The sequence below is a fragment of the Octopus sinensis genome, linkage group LG13, assembly GCF_006345805.1.
Source record: "Octopus sinensis linkage group LG13, ASM634580v1, whole genome shotgun sequence".
Lineage (NCBI taxonomy): Eukaryota > Metazoa > Mollusca > Cephalopoda > Octopoda > Octopodidae > Octopus > Octopus sinensis.
Window position 1 is genome coordinate 27,321,294 of NC_043009.1, and position 20,588 is coordinate 27,341,881.

General features: G+C 34.4%; 1 protein-coding gene across 1 annotated transcript in view; it reads left to right on the forward strand.

Annotated features, from left to right (window-relative positions):
- Positions 1 to 1,915: 1,915 nt before the first annotated feature.
- The window catches only part of LOC118765864, a 48,752-nt gene continuing 30,079 nt past the window's right edge, over positions 1,916 to 20,588 (forward strand). The window contains exons 1-11 of the mRNA XM_036508558.1: positions 1,916 to 2,161; positions 2,589 to 3,834; positions 6,257 to 6,421; positions 6,614 to 6,729; positions 7,832 to 8,205; positions 9,111 to 9,214; positions 11,196 to 11,350; positions 12,974 to 13,142; positions 14,994 to 15,284; positions 16,103 to 16,317; positions 16,632 to 16,740. Of these exons, the coding sequence (XP_036364451.1) occupies positions 6,678 to 6,729; positions 7,832 to 8,205; positions 9,111 to 9,214; positions 11,196 to 11,350; positions 12,974 to 13,142; positions 14,994 to 15,284; positions 16,103 to 16,317; positions 16,632 to 16,740 (1,469 nt within the window). The 5' untranslated portion in view covers positions 1,916 to 2,161; positions 2,589 to 3,834; positions 6,257 to 6,421; positions 6,614 to 6,677. The remainder of the gene's footprint in view (positions 2,162 to 2,588; positions 3,835 to 6,256; positions 6,422 to 6,613; positions 6,730 to 7,831; positions 8,206 to 9,110; positions 9,215 to 11,195; positions 11,351 to 12,973; positions 13,143 to 14,993; positions 15,285 to 16,102; positions 16,318 to 16,631; positions 16,741 to 20,588) is intronic.

Genomic DNA, 20,588 nt, shown 5'->3' on the forward strand with positions numbered 1-20,588 from the left:
TCTCTTTCTCTCTGACACTCGTTTACACATAAACATGAAATCAGATATATATACACACAAAAATAGACAATTCCCTCTCGCAGTCTTTTATTAATATCACGTTTCAGTTTTGGCGCAGTTAAAGACCTTCTCTGTTATGAGACCTTGTCACCAGACAAAGCGTAAACAATATTTTTCGAAAATACGTTACGTAAATGTGCAATCCTAGTGCTCAGTTTTTGTTCCTATATTTATTAACAAGCCATTTAAAATTTCTTAAACAATATTTTGAGCATTTCTGATTTCCATATAGATTTGGTCGGAGAACCATTTTATTGCTTGCAAATACATGCCTAGTCGTTTGCAGAGTTACCAAAATTTTCATACCATCGTTGATAATTTTTTCCCCATTCTTTATTGGATTCAGGCTTCTGGTAATATTGGCATACTATCTAGAAGTTATACATGAAATAAGTTACTCTCACCTACATACATACATACATACATACATACATACATACATACATACATACATGACGGCTGTCCACTCGTGACCGAGGACGATCACAGCTGACCTTCAGGAACATTGTGCGCTCTAGGACTAACTTATATTTTGCATTTGTGACTCTGTTGGTGGCTAATGAGCCCTGCTCTTGACAAGCATACACGTCTGAAAACATTGCAAACCAAGCTTTCTTCATTCACTACACCACCAGCACACTTTCGAGCAACATACATACATACATACATACATACATACATACATACATACATACATACATACATACATACATACATACATACATATGCGTTTGCAATCCAGGAACAGGAGATTGCCATAAAGTATCTGGCGAGCAAGAGAGACAGTGACATTCCTGTTATCCCAAGGTGCAGCCGTATGTGTAGGCTACATCATGTTTCTGCGGAACACATTACGCATGTGATTAGCAGCTGTCCTAAAATGTCGTCACGGCACTACTTCCCTATGCGGCACGATGTTGTTGCTAAAGGAGAATATGGATAAACTGGGATTTTCAGAGAGAGAAATGAGCCGGCTGATTCATACATTACAAGTACAATCTGTGAGTGGAACAGTAAAAATATGCAAGACTTTCCTCAAGTTCCAAATGTGAATTTGTCCGTGTTAACTACATCTCAAAGATGGAACATTGTATCTTTGTTGGAAACCGGCTCCCTCTTCAGTGGAAGATTTATAATAATTAAAAAATAGAAGAGACATACATACATACATACATACATACATACATACATACATACATACATGCATACATGCATACATACAAACATACATACATACATACATGCATACATACATGCATGCATACATACATACATACATACATACATACATACATACATACATATAATTTCACTACTCTTATAAATCCTCTGCTTTTGTTATGGTAATACACCAATGAACATATAAAAGCGATAAAACTAACATATTTCCATCAATCAAAAACAATACATAACTGAAGAGGTCATAACTAGATCAAAACATGACAAGCGTTATCTCCCGTGCACGTTGAATATCTTACGATCAGTGATGTAGCTAGGATATGGCAGGCAGGGCACTTGTCATGAGCGAAGTTCTGAGGGTGGGGCGCAATTTTGAGTCATGAATGAGTAAACTAACTTACATTTGGCAAATTTTTTCTGTCCATTCATGCACCTCCATGTACGCTGCGGCAAATTTTGTTGATGTGTGGGTGGTCTCAAGAATGTGGGCCAATGCCACCCCCAGAAAGCACCCCACCATGATATTTGTTGTTTTGAATCAAGAAGTATGCAGGTAGACCTTAGCGCCTCACTCCCGCAAGTTAATATCCTTCTGCCTTCAGACCATCATCGGTGCACTTCCCTCTCTATCCTCGCTTGTCAAAATACCTATTCGCTAGTTTTATAAATTGGTTACGAGCCAAGTAAGTCATTTGAGCTGTACACCCCCCTTGCAAATTAGCACGCAGCCTTGTCAGAAGTAGCTCCTTCGCCTAAACGTTTAAACCGATATACGTATAGCTATTTGCCTGACAGTTGTCAACGTTCTCTGCAAAGAATTGGTTGATATGGCAATTTCAGATCATTTATCTTTATACTGACGATCTTCTTGGGAATTAATCCTTACGTTTCTTCCTAGCTCAAAGTTGTTGATCATACTTGCGTGAGTAAATATTTCCGATATTCTTATGCCTGTGCACAGTGGTAGATTTAGTTTCAAAAAGGTTTGAAAGATTATTTCTGATATGATTTTATTTTTCACTTGCATATGCAAGCAGAGTAATTTTTTAATGTTAAAACGTAAACATGAACCAAATTTGTTGACACGTTTTCTAACCAGACCCACTCAAATCCATTCAATCAAAAATCTTTAATTTTCAACACTGCAATGGTACGGACTCGAAATAATCGTTTTTTTTTTACTGAAAATACTGTGAAACTGTCAAAATTGTATCGCATACAGAAAAAAATTGTCAACTTTTTCCTCACGTGTGACTGAATATTGAAAAAAGTAAATAAGTAGTATATTCAATATTGTAAAACTCAATATTTACTCCCCGGGGTGAATTAGAATTTTTATTTTACCACAGTGGTATGTGGCGTTACTTGCTTTATTTGATGTAAAAGAATTAAAGTGCGTAGATCTGCGTAGAGCGTCTTCTTAAAGAAATGAATGCGAGGTCTTCCTGGCTGCGCGATCTTGACGCCAAATTTTGCTTCCTTATCGATGTCCAGTGTCTGCGTTTTGGCAGTTTTGCGGATCTCCGGACACGTTGCATTACCTTTGGGGACGTCTACAGCAACGATATCGATGCAACCGAACTTTTCGAAGAAATCCTCGATCGCAGAATGCTATTTGCAGGTCGCGAACACCACCAAATATCAAATTCTGAAGATCTTCTTCAATTTATCGTCCAATATGGAGATGAAAGTGTGTTCCCTAACCTTCGCGTCGCGATATAGATTCTGCTGACAGTAGCTGTTTCCATTGCTGGTTGCGAGAGATCCTTCAGCAAGCTGAACCTGATCATATCCTTCCTGAGATCTTCTATGACACAAGGAAGACTCCGTGACCTCACGTTGCTGAGCATGGAGCGAGGAGAAGTGAACACCAATTTCGATTGTATCATTGACAACTTTGCATCGAAGAAAGCTAGAAGGGAACCCCTTTAAAATAGTCAATGTCTACTTTCTGAATAAATAAATTTTATGAATATTTTCTGACTAAATAACTGTTTCGTTTTCTCTTAAAAATGGATCGGATGGATTAGGATTGGAAATGGTGGTGGGGAGGGCGCAAATTTTGGCTGTGCCCTGCACGCCATTTACCCTATTTACGCCACTGCTTACGATATCAATATTTGCCTAAATTTGTCTTTTCGTCGTTACATCTCAAGCAATAGTTCATTTACACGAAACAGTCTGTGAATTAAAGATAAGTGTGTCAACTGCACCCTCTAATACTGAATTCGTTTCCACTTCAATGAACTTCAGTTATGAGATATTTATATCGCATACAGAAAAAATTGCCAACTTTTACCTCACGTGTGACTGATCTTGAAAAAAGCAAATATTCAATATTGCAAAACTCAATATTTACTTCCCGGGTTGAATTGGGATTTTTTATTTTACCACAGTGTTATGCGGCGTTACTTGCTTTATTTGATGTAAAAGAATTAAAGTGTGTAGATCTGCGTAGAGCATCTTCTTAAAGAAAGGAACGCGAGTTGACGGCAAATTTGGCTACCTTATGAGAGACATTCTGACAGAAATGTATAAACTCACTATTCTATTACCTTGACGAAATTTTTTCTACGGTGGAGTAGAACATATGTGGTAAGTAGCGTTATTTATTTTGGATAGAAATCCACTTTAAATGAACACTTTGAATGATTAAGTTTCAATGTGAATTGTTTTAATAAACATATCCACAAATACAATTGCATCTCTATCTGCACGCAGGCTTATAGGAAGGAAAAAAAAGTACTGCTAAATGTGCACTGGCAAGCACGCACACACACACACACACACACGTGAAATCAGCGTGTATGAATATACATACGTACATATATATTTATATATGAATATATAAATTTATATATATATATATATAAACACACACATGCATTATTAACGACTACGCAAATATTTAAAACAATACATTCCAAAGAGATATCTCAAGAATTCAATCACTACTACCATCCACAATAAGTCACTTTCAGGACACTTGACCATTTAGCATCCTACTACCATCATACCGCTCCCGCATTCTTCTTCTTCTTCTTCTTCTTCTTCTTCTGGCATAAATGTTAGCACGCTGAGCGAAATGCTTAGAGGTATTTTGCCTGCCGTTACGTTCTGAGTTCAAATTCCGCCGAGGTCGACTTTGCCTTTCATCCTTTCGAGATGAAGCAAGTACCAGTTACGCACTGGGGTCGATGTAATCGACTTAATTCGTTTGTCTGTCCTTATTTGTTCTCTCTGTGTTTAGCCCCTTGTGGGTAGTAAAGAAATAAGAAATGAAGCTTACGATAACGTAGTCCAAGACACTCAAATTAAATCTGTATAGCATTGTGAAATTCCCAGCTGTCTTTGTAACTGGTTTGTCTGCTTTGTCACTCACGGTAGTGCAAGATAGATTCTTGGAAATTATAAAAAGCAAAGAATGTACTCTTATGAGGTCGACTTTGCTTTCATCCTTTCGAAGTCGATAAATTAACTACCAGTTGTGTACTTCGGTCGATCAAATCGACTGGTCTCCTCCCCCAAAATTTCGGGCCTTGTTCCTAGAGTAGATAAGAATATTTCTTCTTTCCTTCAGATTATGTTCGACACGAGACATTTTTGTTTTATCGTGTATGTATGTGTGTGTGTGTGTGTGTGTGCGAGTGAATGTGCGACTGAGTTTGTGTGTGCTTCTTATGTAATGCGTGGTTGTATAGTTTGTGTTATATATTAATGGTGTAGCATATCGAATATAATCTGTGCCAATTGTTAATGTTTTATCACCGTGTATTAATTATATATGTCAATTGCTGTGTTTCGTTGTAGCGATTCGAATGGAATGTCATAGGACTTCAGGGCTTTTCTTGCTTTCATACATTTCATTGCATTCCTGAACCTGAGTATTGGGGTGTCAAATTTATGATGGGAAAGGAGAGCATGGTGGAACCTTGGTTTCTTACTGATGGTAATTTTCATACATGAGATGACCAGACGGTGATCAGTCCAACAGTCTTCAAAAACTCTTTACCCTATTTCTAAAGATGTGAGAAGCACGGTAGGTTCCAAATGAACTCAAAGACTCCGTCAATACCATTAGTTTCAAGAGAGGAGATCGAAAATCCTGCGGAAACTTTTGTGGAATCTCATTATTTTGCTATTGTAGGAACGAGTTGTGCTCGAATACACTTTAACCGTCTTCAGATCATTGCGGAATGAGGTCTTACAGAATCCTGATGTGGTTTTCGAGCATCCTGTTGAACCACAGACATGATCTTCTGTGCTAGGCAAATCGAAGAGAAGCACTGAGAACAACAACAAAACCACCTTTTCCTTGTGCTTATGATCTGGAAAAGGCTTTTGACAGTGTGCCGAGTCCAACCATGTGGATGGTGTTTGATAATTTCGGATGTCCTGATCATCTCGTCGCCCTTAACCAAGTCCTGCATGATGACATATCTGAACATGTTTTTCATCTTGATCGACTCGCATAAGAATCCCAATTCAATATGGATTGGAACAACGTTGTGTTCTCGCTCCTACGCTTCTTCCTGTACCTTGCTGCAATGATCCATGAACTTCTCACAGATAAACCAAGAAGAGATAGTAGATGCAGTTGCTGAGTGGTATGAACGAGATTAGAAAAGGCCTTTCAGAAGGCTTCCATGACGATGGTTTAACTAAACGATTTTCACAAGATGGGCAACAAGAAAGAACAGGAAGTACATTGTGATCAGCGATGACATCCGATAGTCTAGTCGGTAGAGTGATACGGTTATATAATGATTTCAAATTTTGCCACAAGGTCAGCTAATTTGGCGGAGCGGATGTGTCAATTACATTGTCCTCGGTGTTCAACTGTTACTTAATTTATCGATCTCAAAAGGATGAAAGGCAAAGTCGACCTCGGTGGAATGTGAACTCAGAACATAGCAGCAGACGAAATACTCCCAAGCACTTCCCCAGGCGTGCTAACGATTCTGCCAGCTCACCGTCTTATATGGGTATATAATGTTTATAATGTTTCAAATTTCAGTTTTTTTGACATCAACAACGTTTTGGAGTCGTGTCTACAGAGTCTAGCAAATCCGTGCCCAAATATATTAGAAAAACCGTTGAATCAAAAGAAGCAGCTATACTCGTGGTGCAAAAGACACATACGTTCCTAGTTAGATGGGATTCTGACTGAATTCCAGATTAAGTACGTATCAATTTAAATTTATTCTAATACATTTGGGAAATAAATTTCCATTGGAAACTCTTCTTATGCTTGTTGGAATACAATGTAACAACTTAAAATGACTGATATTAATCAGATAAATAGCCTCATAATCTATGTATAACTACAGCAGTATTTAATAATTTGTCTTATTGATATACTTTTATTGTGTAGTGCTATTATTGGTAAAAAGAATTACAAATTTGACGAGAAATTCTAGAAAAGCTGTGGTTTTAATATGGCTGAAAATGAAGAATTTCAACTGAAATCAGTAAAACAGAAATCTACACGTAAATATTTTTATTCCTTAAATGGATTAAATAAAATGTTTTTTTTTTTTCGAATTAATAATTACAAAAATTCATTTATCTTAGAATTTGTCGTTAAATGACGTTTTGAAATGTCTTATGATTTGAAGCAATTTTATATTTGGATTGTTTATGATTAAATTATTCCATTTAGGAAATGGAATACTTCATAACAAAACTTAATAAACGAATAAACGTAAGAACTCAATATATGTTTTAGATGTCAACACATGAATCCAGGCTATAAACCTCAGTATTACGTATATTTTTAATCCCTCTCTTTACATTGATAGTAGAGCACAAGAAACATTAGGCTGCAGTTGAACACATATTTCTATCAGTAAATCTCTATTACATTTACCATGGTGTGTCACACCTGGTGCTCACGCATTCAGTTATAAAGCAACTCAAGTGATTAAGGCTATAGAACTAAATATAATCTCCAGGTAGTTGTTGGTCCCAGTTTACTTTAGAAAAATAATATACTTTTTACTTATGAAAACCTTATGTTTGTGATCAACTATATAACGAATTCTTTCATTCAAATGAATATTCAAAATTCATTTGTGAGCGTGATATTGTTGATATCATAGATACCAAGTAGCGCATTGGTGTATTAGGATATCAGCTACAACGTTTGTGTTTAATGTTTTAATGTAAAGTATATACTAATCATTATCCAGATGATATCTACAAATGTACATTATCTCTTGCTACTTGCCATCGTAAATTGTATTTTCAACTGAAGTAATCCGTTACTAATACGATATTTGCAAGATACATGGATGTTCAACATTCATGGGGCTGTACCACAAATATAACATCAAGTTAATGGGATTATCTAAAGGTCATTATTTTCCATATAATTGTTTTAATTTGCTACTTTGTAAGACTAATTCAATAATGTCTCACGTGATTTTTGTCGCGTCTAAAGTAAATTCAGTGTAATATTACTATTGAAAAACAAATAAGTATTATTAAATAGTTTCGTTTCGAACACTTAAATTAATTATTTAGTTCTATATAGAATGATAGTATTCACTTTTCAATGAACTCATGTTTTTTAATTTTTTTAAAATTTCAGATATATCAAACAAAGATATTGCACATCTCATAATACAATGTGGAACTTTCGGCCCTTTTCAGCGCTGGCTCTACGGTTATGTTTTAACTTTAGGTATTGTGTCAGCAATGCAGTTAATGAACTTGCCATTTCTCAGTGCAAGCGTTCCTTTTTTATGCTACCCTCCGAACTTTAATGCTTCGTTGATTCCTGCAAATCTTACAGAGGATGAATATTTACAAATGCTTCAACCGGACAGCGACGATCAATGTTCTGTGTATAACAATAATTTCACTGGGACGTATTATGCAACACCACCAAGTAATTCATCTAAACTACAGTGTTCTTATGGACGGAAATTTCTGACAGAGGAGTTTTCTACAATTGAAAGCGAGGTGAGTAGCTATAAACTTATATATGAATACATACACACATGGACACCTGGTGTTAGATATAAACACACACACACACACACACACACATACACACACACACATATATATATATATATATATACATACACATAAACGCACACACAATATACATATATATATTTCTATATCCACACATACATATGTACATATATATATTATATATATATATATATATATATATATATATATATATATATATATATATATATATATATAATATATATATGTACATATGTATGTGTGGATATAGAAATATATATATGTATATTGTGTGTGCGTTTATGTGTATGTCTCTCTTTGCATATATATATATATATATATATATATATATATATATATATGTACGTATGTATGTATGTATGTATGTATGTATGTATGTATGTATGTATGCATGTATATATAACGTTTTTGTGTCGAGAATTATTGACAGGAGCAGGCAAAACAAAACAAAACAGGTAAAACGACACAGAGTGTGATTCAGGAGGTGGACAAAGACGAACAGTTTATTTCCTCATGTTGCTTTCTGTTGAAGAGCGTAGGCTCGAAATGTAAAAGACTTTCTCACCTTCCCGAGCGTTAAACTAATAAACGTGCTTAATGTTTACACACCTGTGTTCGTCTTTTGTTTTCCGGTAAATTTCAACGATATATATATAGTAGATTAATAAAAAGGATGTTCTTGGTACAGTATAATATATTTGAAAAGAATGAGTGGCCGTGGCTTTTTGAGAGATAATCTTTATTCAACATTACCCTGTTAAATTGGAAAGAAAACAATGCTCCTAACTATACGCGTCAATATGTTTAAAAAATGAGTAAAATTCTCAAACTTTTAATCCTATCAATTGTTATTTTCTTTCTTACAGTTTGACTTAGTATGTGAGAGAAAATGGTTAAAATCCACTTCGCAATCAGTATTTTTCTCTGGTTTTCTTGTTGGATCAATTATACATGGTATTTTATCTGACAGGTAAGAGATTAGAAACATATTGCTATAAAATCGAGCGTGTTGTGTTTGAAATAAGGTGAAATTTTCTCCATGCCCTTCTTAAGATGTAACTACTACTAAACTGTATTAAATGCAGTCGAAATAATCTCCAGTCAGTTTAAATTTGTAACTCATCCTCAGTTATCACTGAATGAATAATGAGAATCACAACTTTATATTTCGTGGCACAGACAATTTCGTATTCCATTTCCATATAAGGAACAATTTTACTATCTGGATTCCATTAAGACTCTCAATTTAAGGGATTATATTTCTTTGAAGCATTTTAAAGAGGATGCTGGATGTTTTAAGACTTATGCAACAACTTTGATACGGAGATAACAAAACACTGCTTAAACACAGAATTTCAGGAAAATGTACTCACTAACTCCTCCGTATTTTAAGTTACAATTGCGATATATTCATGTTCTCGTGGAAGAAAGTTTTCAGGAGATATTAAACAATGATATATAAAATAATGGAGCAGCTGTATTTAATATATATATATGACAAAATTTACTTGGAAAAGGATAGGTGGTGTTTATATATATTGTAGGAATGAAAATGGAGAAAAATGGATGTATGAGTAATTTATTTTTGTATGATATAAAAATAAAAAAAAAAATTTTAATCATAACAATACAAATAGATTATAAGTTGTGAAGCTCAAAAACTCTGAAAGAACTTACATATATGTTTCAGTACTTTCCCTTAGTTGAATGGGAATTCTAAGCATTTGGTTAAATGCTAAGAAAGGTATCATTTTCTAACTATATGGGGGAGAACCTCTTCAGGATGCATCCTTCAAAAGAAGATGTCAATCCAAGTTCTATAAACTCATAACAACCCTGAAGAGGTTCTGCCTCATATAGTTAGAATATATATATATATATATATAAGCAATTAAGGGTTTAGCAACGAGTTGCCTTACCGCACACCGAATTTAGAAATAGCAGTCAAAGAGATTATAGCTATTTCTTCTACTAAAAGGGAGATCTCAGTAAAAACACAGCATTGAGATCTCCCTTTTAGTAGAAGAAATAGCTATAATCTCTTTGACTGCTATTTCTAAATTCGGTGTGCGGTAAGGCAACTCGTTGCTAAACCCTTAATTGCTTAGTATTACTTAAATTTTCCTCGAATGAGGCTTTTACATGCCGAAGACTACTTGGTGTAATTGATAATTATTCCAAATTAATTAATTTCACCCTTCATTGTTACTTATATATATATATATATATATAACACAATTTTCTGCACATGAACCCGGAGTTTCTACCCTTGGACAGGTCGCTTCAACCGTGTTTCTGACGTGAATTTGCTACCCTGGTATCGGTTTATCGAATTTTCCATGTTGACGGTAAACACAGGATAATTCATTCACTTATCGATATATATATATAAATATATATATGTATATTTCTATATATATATATATATATATATATAATATATATATATATATAAATATAATATATATATATATATATATATATATATATATATATATATATATATATATATATATATATATATGTGTGTGTGTGTGTGTGTGTGTGTTTATTAAGACTATTTTTGAACTCTTAAGCTGAAAATGATCCATCTATATTACAAAATTAGTTGATTATATATGCTGTGGAATTTACTGCTGCATCAATTTACCAACAGCTGATACGCCAAGAGCAAGGCGGTGAGCTGGCAGAAACGTTAGCACGTTGTGTGAAATGCTTAGTGGTACTTCGTCTCTCATTACGTTCCAAGTTCAAATTCCGCCGAGGTTGACTTTACCTTTCATCCTTTCGGGATTGCTAAAATAAGTACCAATTGAGCAATGGGTCGATGTAATCGACTTAAATCCTTCCCCTTAAACTTCTAGCCACGTGCCAAAATTTGAAACCAATATTAAGAAATCTTTTTAATTTCTTAAACAAATAATAATTATTTCATTTCTTTTTGAATATAGATTTGGTCGGAGACCCATTATATTATTGGCAAGTGTATGCCTAGTTATCTGTGGCGTTATCAAAATCTTCATGCCATCTTTCAGCATTTTTCTCATTCTCCACTGGATTCAAGGTTTTGGATATATCGGTATTATGCTTATCGTATACGCATTGGGTAAGTTTATCTCATATGTATATATATATATATATATATATATATATATATATATATATATATATATATGGCACCTGTTGCACCTGTACAGGTAATGTCGATTTGATGGAGGGAATTAGATTATGTCTACACAAACATTTGGTCACTATAAACAAATAATCTGTGTGGTTGTTCGGCAAGAAATTGTCGAACCGTCTAACGATGGGAGAGTACATTGTTATATGTATATATATATATATATATATATATATATATATATATATATACATTAGCTGACGTACCCAGTAATTCCCGGGAAAGCGGGGCTTATCTCTTGGTTCCGTTCTCATAATTGTTTCGCCAATCGAATAACAACAATACAAAGTATGTAGCCCTTAAAACGGCTTTTGTGCATTTACAGAAAATACCAAACTGTCTTACACAGGATCTTGTTTTTAGGAATTCTCAATAAGTTATGAATACTCAAATTGTGAAGTCAGTTATGTAATAACATGAAATTACTTATCCGATGGTCAGAATTAAAGTAAAGTAGCCCCGAAAAGTGCTTTAATGCGTTCCCAGATTATATAGAACATATGAGGAAATACTAGTAAGGCATGTATACTAAAATCTTGAAGCATGTTACGTAATAACAGGCTAATCAGATATGAGATAATGACAATTCAAAGTAAATAATTCTGAAAAGGGCTTTTGTGCGTTCGCAGAGAATATTATTACCCTTAGTGGTGTTAGTGTTGGTATATTCGTGAATATACCACTAACCGAAATAAGTGGATCTATTGTTTAGGAAAATACTATTTACTTGTTTAAGGGTTGTACTGGATAAATTGCGAAAATATTTTCGCAATTTATCCAGACTCATCGCGGGGACCTACATCAAGTGCCTGGAGGAGGTAGTGCTGCACTGGGCCAAGAGGGTGGAACACAGTTATGGCTGTCAGACAATTTTTGCAACAACATCTCCCCTAACATCTGGCCACCTAACTCCCCACACTGGAAATCCTTTGATTACTATGTGTGGAGTGCATTGAGTGAGAGACCAACAAAACTCCTTGTAACAGTAAATATGAACTGAAGGCAATGAGACCCTCCAGAGAGTTGCAGGAGATTCCAAAGTTGTTTGGAGGCCGTGGTTGAGGCCAGTGGCGAGTTTATTGAATAAATTTACTCGTTAGTATTTCAAAATATTTTTATGTAATTTTGGTAAATGCATCTGTTAAAACGAGACGTCAGTGTTATTTTCATTTTTGCGTAATTTAGACGACAATTTATTCACCGTACAATGTGTATACACATACATATATAAAAGTGTTGCGTTCCTATTACTTTTATTCAAACCAAGCCAAACCAATATATAATGTTCACAATATAATTATCATATTAATATATCATTGAACTCTCATCATATATTCCAAAGTTTGAACAATTAGAAAGCTGACATTTTAATGCAGTGTCACAATAAATATATATTTGAGCCTCCTTGCCCAGTCCCTGTATCCATATACATACATACATACATACATACATATATATATATATATATATATATATTAGAATATATTTTTCAAATTTGTAATTATAGGAATATGCAAATTATATTTATGCTGTAATCTTTTTTTTTAGCTCTGGAGCTTATGTCTCCCAAACAGCGCGAACACCTCAATTTTTGTTATGCAACCGTGTACAGCATTGCTGCGATATTTGTAACAGGATTCGCCTATGCCATATCCGACTGGCGTTATTTAGAATTGACAGTGTGTCTCCTGCCTATAACCAACTTTTTCATTTGGGTGTGAGTTAAGTATATTTCGTTCTGCTATATTTCATTGTTAATATTAATTTCTGTGTTTACAACAAATGTACTCTCTTGACATTGACCTATGTTGAAAGATATATCATAATTATTTCATTATTTCTATTATTCACAGCAACCATACTATAAATATGCCTTTGCTACAATATTATATATTATCCAAGAATTGCTCTCCTATCCATGTTTTAAGAAAACAATGTGATACTACAATAGCATTTGAATTAAACGAGTGAATGTGTTTATATATATATATATATATATATATATATATATATATATATATATATATATATATATATATATATATTATATATATATATATATATATATATATATGTATGTATGTATATGTATATAATTGAAACTATATTTTCAAATCTGATATATTATACCTTTCCACCAGCTCTACATTTCCTCTGTAAAGCATTTATTTTGATAGAGCTTTTCCATTGAAAGACACATAGCTGTTTGCTTTTACAATTGCATTCAAGCTAACCGATGCTACAGGATCATGTTTTAAAGGGGAAAGTTGAAAGAATGAAGCTTCTTGTCGCATCTCAGAGCAAAGAAATATAAACTTACTTTACTCTGTGACGCAATAATATATATATATCCCTATGAATTCACACACACACACACACACACACATACACGCACGCACACACACACACACACACACACACACACACACACACACACACACACACACACACACACACACACACACACACACACATATATATATATATATATATATATATCCCTATTATAGTTTCAACAACAGATATTGTTAGCATACAGATGATACACGAGAAAGCTAGAAGCCTGAACACTTAAGACCTGGAAAATATTTAAGCTAGAAGTTGATTTCTACAAGCACTTAATGCAAAGTCTTTACCCCATGTAGAATTTTTCATTTCAGTTATGTGTATAGTAAGTGAAAAAGGAACCACTTATAAACCTAATACATAAAACCTAACGAATATTTAACACTTAACGTGGTTTTGGTACAAAGTCAAAAAAGAAAAACTAGGGACTTTTAAGTTTGTGCATTACCTCCCCTCCTTTGTGACACTTTGACAGAGGTTATTTGTACCCGAAACATATTAGTATTATTAGATTTTTTTAAAGGTAACAATTAATGTTTTGCTCTCCTTTCTATTACTCTCCCCGGATTGCATTTATGTGGCTTCCATGGCTATGTTCGGACTGTTGCTGAAGCAACTGCGGATCTGGCTCGGTTCTGTTAGCCGGCAGGATTATCCAGAAGTGGTGGAAAGAGACCAGTTAGTCTTACCCTCTATCCCTGGACTAGAAGTAGATGCCTCATTTGGGACACCACAGTCTGCAACTCCTTTGCACTCTCCCACATCCTAGATGCTGCAGTAAATGGACGGGTCGCTGCTTCCGTAACCGAATGGAACAAAACTCTGAGGTATCGGGACCTGATATAGAACTATCGTTCGGAGGGATTGGGGCCACTAACCACGAAATGCTTGTCATTATTGGCCCGTGGTAATGCTGCGAGAATACTGGCTTGTTTCAGTAGGATCCGTTGAATCTTGTGGCAAGCGACCAATTCAAGTATTTGGCACTGCATTGTTTTTTTAATATTTTTATTCCCCACATATGGTTTTATCAGAAAGATTTGCAATAATTAGAAAAAGTTAATTAAAGAATTTGCCAGCAAAATCTTATAAAATGACAATGTTCTAAAAGATGTACATTTAAATGGAAATAAAATCCTTTACGTAAACTACAATCGATGCATAATATTCCATTTTCAGAGGTAGTTTTTTTTAAGCATCTACTCTTATAAATCTTTTACAGTCATCTCCCTGAATCTCCAAGATGGCTCATTGAAAGAAAACGGTTTGTAGAAGCAGAAGCACTTTTCCGAAAAATAATGAAGAAAAATAAAATTCAAAATCAAGAGGTGTTAGATATTTTTAGGAATAATGAGGAGAATGAGGAAGAGGAGGAGAAGACTTCATACAAGAATATTATTCAAGAACATGCATGCGAAGAAAAAGTTTTACCCAAGCAAAAGACTTATCTTTTCATTGATCTATTTAAAACATCGTTCATTGCATTAATCACACTTAATATTTGCTTTGGCTGGTAAATATTTCTTTAATAATCTCTTCTGTTTCGGACTACATAAATTTATTGCTAGACGAACTGGTAATTATTCTAAATTAAACTGCATCAGGTTGCATAGAGTTATAAATATATCTGAATAACATGTCATAATATCCCAGATGTTTTAAGGCGGCGAGCTGGCAAAAACGTGAGCACGCCGGGCGGAATGCTTAGCGGTATTTCGTCTGCCGTTACGTTCTGAGTTCAAATTCCGCCGAGGTCGACTTTGCCTTTCATCCTTTGGGGGTCGACAAATTAAGTACCAGTTACGCACTGGGGTCGATGTAATCGACTTGATCCCCTTGTTTGTCCACTCTATGTTTTATCCCTTGTGGGCAATAAAGAAATAAGGATATCACAGGTGTTGGTTATTTAGAATATACACTCACTACCGCTACATAAGCAGGATATTCACTGTTTATGGTGATCCATAGTTAATAGGATATGCCACTGAGAAATAAATGCTAATGTTACGGACACAAAACAGTGTGTATGATGAAATATAAACTGACGAACTTGACCTTCATATCAAGAAGAATCGGATAAATGCGAGTCATAAATATATGAAAGTCGGCAGAAAAATTCATAAACTAACCAAAATATTCTCAAGGAATGTAACCAAATGAAGTTTACTTTTCAACATAGTCCCCTTTGCGATTCACATAATTCTTCCATCGGTGTTTGATTCAGAAATATATCTAAAATATTTTCTATTTTAATATAGATGTATCTTTCCGTATTACATACAGATGTAAATAACATGTTTGATTATGTAATATGTAGTTGTTATTTTACAGGATGGTCTGCAGTATGCTATACTATGGTGTATCTCTTAATTCAGTTGATATGGCTGGAAACCGCTACTTAAACTTCCTGTTAATGCATGTCGTGGAGTTCCCTAGTATGGTAACTTCTTACTATTTGTGTAAATGCTTTGGTCATCGAAAACCTACTACGTTTTGTATGATGTTTAGTGGATTGAATTGCATTGTGTCAAATTTTGTAACCAAAGGTATTGTATATCATACATTTTATAATTTATACGAGATTAATCTCATTAGGTTTAACTTATATAAAATTTAATCGAAGTATTCTTTTTTATTTACGCTAATACTTATTTCATTTTATATTACAGTTTATCATACGTAAGATATGAATATTTTTTTAAAATTTTAGATGTTTATAACGAAAATTATATTTGTCTCACTACTGCTAATTAAGAGCCATAAGACAGACATTTACAATGGATTAATTATAATCAATCCAAAAGTCAGATCATAGATCACAAAATGTTTGCGTTATCTAACCTTGCATTTTATATTTCAGGTTCATTCTGGTTTCCTTTGATCCTGGTTATTCTGGGAAAGTTTGGAATCGCAGGTGCTTTTGCTTCAGTGTATCTTTTATCAGCAGAAATATTCCCAACAGTTGTTAGGTAAGTGGCATCCAGACATCTTTTTGTCACAGTTACATATAATCAAGATGGTAACGTTTCAGATTGTTAGTGGTGTGCAGCCTTCAGTTGCTGTATTGTTGTAACTGTACAAACACATGTTTATCCTTCAACAATTAATTTCACTGAATTTTCACTGTATCGATCTGGTTACATTTGAGACCAATTTCTTAAACTTCGCTGACAAAATATTCATATAAAACTTCAATAATATTTGAAATCAGCGCGTAAGGTATTGAAACAAATTAAATTGACCGATATATTCTACCTCTCAACTACTACTTAATCCAGCTTCCCAACCACATTGTTCTGTGTGGCACCTTGGGCAAGTGTCTTCTACTTTAACCACGGACTGACCAAAGCCTTGACAGTAGATTTGGTAATTGGAAACTGAAAGAAACCCGTCGTATATATGTATATGTGTGTGTGTGTACTTTTGCGTCTGTGTTTGTCCCACTATTACTACTTGACAACCAGCGTTGGTGTGTTTGTGTCCCCGTAACTTAGCTGTTTGGCAAAGTATTCACAGTTTATGCTCCCTTATGTAAAAAAAAAGAACAAATAATGAACCAAAGACTTCAAAAACGAACCAACTTTTAGAATTATATTTGCTGGAATAAAGTAATGAATTTCCAAACTAATTTCATGATTGGGTATTGAGTTTCTGAAATCTAAGTATTACGGAAATACTACATTTAAAGGGTGGAGGCACATGGCCTAGTGGTTAGAGCAGCGGACTCGCTATCGAGCGTTCGAATCTCAGACCGGGCGATGTGTAAGTTTATGAGCGAAACACCTAAGTTCCACGCGGCTCCGGCAGAAGGTAATGGCGAATTTCTGCTGAGTCTTTCGCCACAACTTTCTGTCACTCTTTCCCTCCTGCATCTTGCAGTTCACCTGAGACGGGCCGGCGTCCGGTCCAGGTGGGGAACCTATACGCCTGGCGTATAGGTTCCCCATCTATATGACCCAGGCGTGGCTCGAAAGGGAACAAACAACACATTTAAAGGAAGTCATAGAACAAACAAAAGGAGAAACAGTCAAGTGGTTTTACATTGTAAAACCTTGTGCCCTTTTAAATGTTGATGTTGTGTCTCCAATAATATTGATACAAGTTCCACAGTTAGAATGGCCAGACATTTCAACTGTTCGATTTGAGTCTCAATATGCTAAGTAGATTTTATGGGTTTTGGTGGTATGTTAAAGGATAACGATCTGAGCCACATTCTCTCTATAAAAACAATGGTCCGTCAAGATACAGTATACGAAGCAACTGCACAAAGTGGACACTTTTGAAAATGACATGTGAAACCGGTCAGATGTGTGTGTTTATAATGTAAGTATTCGTCATAGATTCTTAGTGCATGTTCAACTTATATATATATATATATATATATATATATGTATACACAAATAGTTTTCGTCAACTGAAGTAAAGTAATAGGTATGTACTATGAATGGTCAATTTGGTTTACCTCTTGAACTGCAACTTAAGAATGTAGTATTGACATTGCCTATCGTCGAAGGTAGCTAGAAGTGGTTTCTCCTCGAGCAAGGAGATATAGATTAAAGTAGAAATTTAAAAGGTAAGACATCTGGCATCATTCGAAAAAGAATTTAGTGTGATTTAGATTGAGAATATAAACAGATACAGTGTCTTACAGCTGTTTCTAGAACAGTGAAGCACGTAGATCATGATACTGAATAAGGATTGCGTCGTCAGAGCGGAAGAACTTAGTATAAACATGAAGAAAGATCAGTATAAAGATGAAGAAATATTTTCATGATATTTCCAGAAACTGGTGAGTACTACTATCCTTAATTGAAGATATTTCTTCGTCTTTATATTTTTCTGACTTCTCTCCCTCTGTGTGTCTCTCTCTTCGATGGAGGAGTACTTAGCTTATGGAATGATTCGCTTACTGAATATCATGATCCACATGCCTTACTATTATAGAAACATATGTAATAGGCTCTATCTATTTATATTCTCAATCTAAATGAAATAGAATACTTTTTCGAGAGATGCTGAATGATTCGCTTTTTCATTTTCTTTTAATCTATCAAGCTAACAATGTATGTATGTATATATATATATGTGTGTGTGTGTGTGTGTGTGTGTGTGTGTATGTGTGTGTGTGTGTGTGCGTGTGTGCGTGTGTGTGTGTGCGTGTGTGTGTGTGTGTATGTATCCAGTGGAGGCATGTGGCTTAATGACTAGAGCCTTGCACGGCGTTTCGTCCGTCTTCACGCTCTCAGTTCAAATTCCACCGAGGTCGATTTTGCCTAACCTTTTTGGGGGGGCGGGGGAGCGATGAAACGTACCAGTTGAACACTGCAATCGATGTGATCGATTTACTCACTCACTGATCCTCATATATTATTGTCATCAATTTTATCAAACATTTCAAACTTCATCCTTTCTTATTGCTGAAAAGTTAATTATTTGAATTTACATGACAATTTTATGTTGTTTTTTTTTGCGGCGGATGTCCTATCACTAGAGAAAGTTTTTCTGTACATTCACTTTCCTTTAAATGTTTAATTTTATTTTATTTACCATAAACAATTGTGAAACTACTATGGTATTTAATAAATTTGTAAGATATTTTCAAAGCTACAGTTCGTTTTGAGACCTAGATATTTTTTCCCAAAATTAATTCTCCTATATTTTTACTTACACATATAAATACATATGTGTATGTATATCTATCTATCTATCTATCTATCTATCTATCTATCTATCTATCTATCTATCTATCTATCTATCTATCTATCTATCTATCTATCTATCTATCTATCTATCTATCTATCTATCTATCTATCTATCTATCTATCTAACTATCTGTTGTAAAGCGGTTTTTTGCCTCTGTTGTATCTGTCTTTTGACGACGGTTGTCGCTCTGACAGATTTTGTTATATTCCGAAATCATCGATAGAATAGTTCTATCTGGCACTGTACAACCCCCAGTCGTAACAGTATTTTATCCTCAAAAGATTAGATCGTTATAACGTCCACTCAGTATCACAGTATAATTACTATATCAGCACAGATACTACTATCAACACAATCCACACGTACTCTCGACCTTCCTGTGTCGACCGGCTACTGCTCTATCTATAATGGCTGTCTACTACTACTTTTCACCGGGAGGGGTGTACAGTTTGACTATACAGCACTCTCTCTCTCTCTCTCTCTCTCTCTCTCTCTCTCTCTCTATATATATATATATATATATATATATATAAATATATATAAGAGGTTTTCAAAATTTTTTTAAAAACCTGATATATGTCTGTGTAATACTTTTAGAAACCAATTTGTTATCTAAATCTCATTTTTATAGAACTTTCCATGATGTTTCACGAGTGTAACATCACCCCCTTTGATGTTTGGGAATCTCAGATGTTTTTTTCGGCTGATGAGTACGAGTCACCTATATTTACTGCAATTTTTGTAGCCTTATTAAAGATGTCTTCGTACGAAACAATTGTACCGATATATTGATCCATTCGTGTTGCTTTTTTCCTATATATATATATATATATATATATATATATATATATATATATATATATATATATGTATATCTGAGTATCTTTTTCTGTATATGCATATATGTATATATGTATAGTTGAAAAATAAAACGCTATTTTCCAGTGTGGAGATGGACAATATTTATTCGATAATTTCTCAGTACTATTGATTAATTAAGGATTATTGATTCTTCATTGTGTTCCCTACATGCCTATGTGTATATTGAATTATCTATATATAGTAAAGGGGCATCGAATCCAACTCAAAATAACTGTATACTAATCTCCACTTT